Source organism: Conger conger, chromosome 9 (assembly GCF_963514075.1).
Source record: "Conger conger chromosome 9, fConCon1.1, whole genome shotgun sequence".
Classification (NCBI taxonomy): Eukaryota; Metazoa; Chordata; class Actinopteri; order Anguilliformes; family Congridae; genus Conger; species Conger conger.
In genome coordinates, this window is record NC_083768.1 from 30,194,322 (window position 1) to 30,200,321 (window position 6,000).

General features: G+C 37.1%; 1 protein-coding gene across 1 annotated transcript in view; it reads left to right on the forward strand.

The window, feature by feature from the left end:
- Window positions 1–5,558, forward strand: part of tmeff1a (transmembrane protein with EGF-like and two follistatin-like domains 1a) — a 68,431-nt gene extending 62,873 nt beyond the window's left edge. The window contains exons 9-10 of the mRNA XM_061255349.1: window positions 1,702–1,863; window positions 3,925–5,558. Coding sequence (XP_061111333.1) covers window positions 1,702–1,863; window positions 3,925–4,009 — 247 coding nt within the window. The 3' untranslated portion in view covers window positions 4,010–5,558. The remainder of the gene's footprint in view (window positions 1–1,701; window positions 1,864–3,924) is intronic.
- The last annotated feature ends 442 nt before the right edge of the window (window positions 5,559–6,000 follow it).

A 6,000-nucleotide genomic window follows, 5' to 3' on the forward strand; every position in this document is an offset into this window, starting at 1 on the left:
GCTCAATAATGACAAGTATTTAATCATCCGAGGTTTGCAAAGATATTGGCTTCAATGTCAGGTTCTGCATTTAATGTCTGTGTCAGTGCTTCAGCCTCTCCATTGTAGCAGCTTGTCTTTTTGTCACTCAAACCGTACATTAAGTAGTCCAAATTCCATTCTGCATTAAAAGGAATTCGGGTTCTGTCTAGGAGGGCCATTGTCATCATAATAATATCATAATAAAAGCACATATCATTATAAAATAATTGAAAAGTTCCACAACATTAACTGTCTCAGACAATGCAGCAATTATTTTTATAAAAGCTCTAAACCTTTGACAATGTTTTCCTCTTGTCATTAATTGGAATGTTACTGTATATGCTTATTAATGAAGAAATGTAACACTCTTGAAGACATTGACTGTACTGCAAATAGCAGTAATGGACTGTCACATTTAGCGTAGGGAAACAACTTACTTGAAGATATAAACACCTTCAGTTCAACAAATTGCTCTTTCTACACACTGCAGTTCTTAAAGAGACCCATGGGGCATTTTTACCCAATTTATTTCAGTGGGAAACAGCTGAAAGTATGCATTGTAGAAGCGTAATTATGTAATGTGCCTGATTTACATAATGAAGTGAGACAGTGTAAAGGAGGATGGGTCCTCTTTAAGGATGAACTATGATGCTGTACATTATGTTGACTGGTGGACCAAACAGACTGTCATCTAACCCTAACCTTTCAGCATAATGCTATTAAGCAAGCCTCCCACTCCAAAGGCTATTTGTTTGGGGTGCTGACACCAGCCATATTTAACATTTTGCACAATGTTCTGTTGTTTTGGCTCTGTACTCCAGCACATTCAATTTGAAATAAAATAGGTTAGGTTAAAAGCGTAGATTGTCAGCTTTAATTTGAGGGTGAATATATCCATAATGGGGACCGTGTAAGAATCACAGCCCTTTTTATAGATAGTGCCCTCATCTAAGGAGGAGCAAAAGCCATTTGACAAATGTTGGACATTTGTTGGAGTACAAAGCCAAAAATCCTGAAATTATAACAATGTCCAAATACTTACGGACCTCGTGTGTGTGTGTGTGTGTGTGTGTGTGTGTGTGTGTATATATATATATATATTTTTTTTTTTAAATGTATTTACTTAAATTCCAGTCATCCAATACAGATGTTGAAAACATATGCTTAAGTTTAAATGAAAAAAAGTTAAAATGATTTTCACAGTACTATGTGCTTTGTCTTTGAGCCTGTCATTATTGTAATTTTAGTTCCAATGACCAGTAGTCTTCACATTTGGCATTTCGGGCTTCACTGATTTCAACTCCTTCAAAAGGAATCATTTGCCACAGCACATTAATGTGACGTAGTGTGACATTTAAAGGGTAAATAATCTGTCGATAGACTTTAAGAGTGTTAAATTAAAAACCATTAACAGCTTCAGGAAATACAATTATCTTCAGACAGAAAACCGTCATATTGGGGCAGCCAAGAATTTTGAATTTTGCATTTGGAATTGGGAGTGCTTGCCAGTGAAGAAAAAGATTAGTAAAATCTTTCTGACTTTGACCATATTTGACCAAAACGTTTTTTGACTGTTGGGTTTCTAAGGTTCTCACTTTAGTCCATTCTAAGGTGATGGGTACCGGTTGGATAGGGGCCATTGCATGAATTCTCACAAGGCATCTGTGTTTCATCTCCCAGCTGTGACTCTGGATACAAGGGCCTACAGTGTGACGAGTCCCAGGACTTCAACATCCTGTACGTGGTGCCCAGCGGGCAGAAGCTCCACTACGTCCTCATCGCTGCTATCATTGGAGCTGTGCAGATTGCCATCATCGTCGCTGTAGTAATGTGTATTACGAGGTGAGTGCTGGATTTCTTTTTTTCAGGGCTGAAAAAATAAAGCATCTAAAATCCTCATTCTTCACATTCAGCCTTTCAAAACTATGGCGGGTTGTTGCTGTGGGTGATTGTTGATGAACAGCTCTCACTTAGTGAAACCACTGGTCTTTTAGCTGCTGCTATGGTGACTGGCATATTTATAGAGTCTACAAAACATCAATGATGTTGTGCGTCTCACTCAAAGCCACAAAGCACGGTTGTAGTTTGGAAATGTTTCAGCCAACTGGCAAAGCTTTGTGTTTTACAATTAGCATTTGATAATGTGTTTTTAGAAGCAGCATCAAATAGTACTTTTGAACCAATGATTTGATATAGGATGTTTTGGGGGAAGGGGGGAGACGACATAGCTCAGTGATCTGAGGCATTAAATCTGATTTGAGGTACAGTCCAGCTGCTGCTGTGGCCTGGGTAAAAATAGTTTCCATTTCCCCTGCTTGTGCAGATTTCCTAGTAGAAAGAAGCTGCCTGTTCTATTCGGGGATTGATGAGGTGAAATGATTTGGCTGTAAGATCTGTTTTAGTGGTAGGGTTGGATGGTTATGGGGTTGTTTAAGTGCTGGTAGTCCAAGCAGAGGAAACAGGGTTTGCTGTTGATGTTTTGATGCATTTAAGAATGGTGATTGCAGGTACAGGCTTTGAATTGTGTTTGTGTTTTTGTTTTAATTAGTTCTCCGATTATATGCTGTCTGAACTTATTATAAAACCAAGAAGACAAATCACACTGTTCTCCTCTCTCTCATGGGTGCATGACACATTTACTCACCTGTGATTTTGGAAGTGTTCAACTGTCAGCAAGCAAGCTATTGGTATCAAGTGAACAGATCCACTGTACATCTGTCTGGAAACCCCCACACACCGAATCGCACAGCTACACCTCTCCAGTAACCCTGTCCTGCACCACTCCCCACAGCCAGAAACAGCACAGGCATGTGGTGGTGCATTCTTCCCCACTAATGTTTTACAGTTAAGTGGAAATGGCACTGAAAGCTATTTTCTTGGCATGATGAGTAGTTTCAGAGTATCTCTGAAGGCGCAACCCATTCCTCTGTAATTACACATTCGCCACACTAGTGCACCCACAACAACTGGCTGTCGTGGAAGACTAGGGATTGAAGTATTTCTTATTCTGAAAAGGCTTCATCAGACTTGTCACCAGGGCACTGCATTCCTGCCCAAATACTTCAAAGGCACCTGGCTTAAAATTGTTCACTCATTTCTTTATTTTTGTCTCTACTCATAATACTACTGACAATACTGTTATTACTGAAATTACTGAAGCTTCCATGCGTACAATAGTGTCCCACTCACAGATTCAGTGACTTACCGGCAGTCATTCGCTGCCTAGATTCAACAACTGACTGTGGCTGACTTACTGTGTTACACCAGTAATAGACTTAATGACTGATTCACTCACACAATCTTTGACTAACATACCCGACAAATGACACAGCTCCTGCAGAAATGCAGTTAGGGGCACCAGACTAAATGTGTTATTGCAGTATGATGCATAAACAGATTACTGTATGTCTTGTGTGTGAATGTACTATACAGTATAATAATATATATTAAAATCATTAGAATTAATCATTGGTAGGGACACAAGCTTTCAGTGAGGTTAACTCTTATCGCCAGAAGGGTCTTTTTTTAGATATGGAAAGATATAATGGCATGGTCGTTTTTAGTTATAATAGAAAACACTTGTATTGTATTACAGTATATGGTAGCTCATAATATAAATGCATTACTTCAAGGGCCTCTCCTTGAAATTGAATTTCAGACTCAAAATGAAACACCCCATTATGAAAGCCAGTGCAATTGAGTGGTAAAACAAGAGTGTATTAGAACAGTTCTGTAATGTAAGTGTAAAACACAATAAATCCCTTATTTTGAAGCATGAAGAAGAAGTGAAAGGTAACAGATATCCTCAGCATACTGTATTGATATCATGTTCATGGATGGTAGCATGAGATATTAAGAGAGTTTCCACATCTAAATTGATTTGGTTTGTGTTTTTATTTCCAGGAAATGTCCCAAAAACAACAGGGGGCGTCGGCAAAAGCAGAATCTTGGCCACTTCACGTCAGACACTTCATCTAGGATGGTATAGCTCCTGGGTTTTTTTTCTTCTCTTTTTTGTTTTTCTGAGATGTTTTCTTACCACGTGGAATATGTTTTTTAATGTACAAATTTTTGTTGCGTTTTTCTGGAAAACGAGAACAGAGGAATGAAAATATTTATTTCAGGGGCCTTATTTTTCTTTTCTTTTTTTCATTTCCACTCTTGGACATTCAAGGTGTGTGCTGTCGACAGTGTACAGCATATTTTTAACAGCTACAGACTGTTCAGAAGACAACGAAGCCACTTTTTTCTTCACTTTTTTTTTTTTTTTTTTGACAAAAGCATTTGAAGGTGGTAGCTTCAGCACGCTTACCTTGAATCCCATGGTAATGTAACAGACTTCTGCCTCTTGGAATGTGCTTTTTATTGGAATGGTTACTTCTTGGCAACTTCATTGGACATTTCTCTTTTTTGTTTTTGGCTATTGATGTGCAGCTGAACACCAAATGCAGTTTTACAGAATTCACTAGACAGCCAGGATAAGAGGTTCACAGTTGTTCGTAAATATGTATTGCAGTGAACACACTGTGTTTGACTAGGTCATAGTTACATTTTTCTTAAATTATAGCCATTCATGTTTAAATAAATTATTATGATTATGATTATTATTTCTAAATCTAGACACTACATATCGCATGAATTGTGAAACTGTGTTCTGTGGAGTAGTTTTAACTTAAATTAAATGCTGTGCTGTATGTCTCGGACAGTCTCGTAGCTTTCATCCAAGCATTACTGTTTCAACGATTCCAGCGCTGTTTCAACATTTTATTAAGCCTTTGTGTACTGGTTACGATCACCATTGAAGAAGTGGCTGGTTGTTTTGGTGGTTGTAAGGATGTAAAAATCTATGAATTTTTCAGTAGAGAAAAAGGACTGGAATGTTCCGTTATTTTGAAACTGGAGGAAAACACCAGTTTATTTATCATTTGTCTGGATTTGTACACTAATAACAAGGCAACCTTCAAAATATAAAGACAGGAAAATATGTTATGTCAAAGAAGTATTTATTTCAGCTAGCCAACATTTATGAAAACAAATAAATGAATCTGTGAATAAATGAAAGAACACCACATTCAAGTATACAGTAGCATTTTAGATTTAATTATTTATCAATGGAAACATGGGTTTCTGAAAAGACACAAGAACAAGGGCTACATTTCAGTTTGTGGTTCTTTGTTTTCTTTTGAATAAAACCATTTTAAGTTTGCAACTCTATCAGATATTTTGAATTGTACAGTGGTTTTCCTTTACCTTTACATCCCAATGATAATGTCAGTAGTGTCCAAAACACTGTGCTAACCTAGGATAACAGTTTTTTTCACATTTTGGTGGTGTGGCCTACAGGTTGAGGTCCTTGTTTGAATTCATCTGGTTGTAGTTCATTAAAATTAGCGATCAACTTGTTGTTAACCATCCAGCAGTGACTCTTAAAATGTGAGTAGAATGTGTTTGTTTGACGTCATTAATATTCTGCATGTAGGACTTTGCGGTCAGCCATTTTTGTCTCAAACAGAAAATAAAAATGCTTTTTTAATGTATACAGTCTGATGAGTTTGTTTCTCTTTGCAGAACGTCTGAGTTGTCTTAAGTTCATAGTACATGTTGAGCAGTCACAGTAATGTGGCAGCTAACATTTGGAATGACAGATTTTTATGACATTACTAGCATTCCTGCTAAAATTGCTGAGCATCCACAAATATTAAAGGTTTGAAATACTTAACAAATGTACAGTATGTCCTTACCCACATTACCACACTTAAACACACCCACACATTCCAGGAGTGTCCTGAGAACAAACCAGTTAGCTGGGAAAAAAAACTAAATATTTTTTTCCTTATACATTCAATATACTGCAACAACATAAAACCAAATATAAGAAATACCTGTGCTTATTATTAGCTTATTATTACCACAATTTGCCAAAAACACAGGAACAAATGCAGTTCATCCTTTAAAGTTTAAATTGAGCATTTTGTTGCC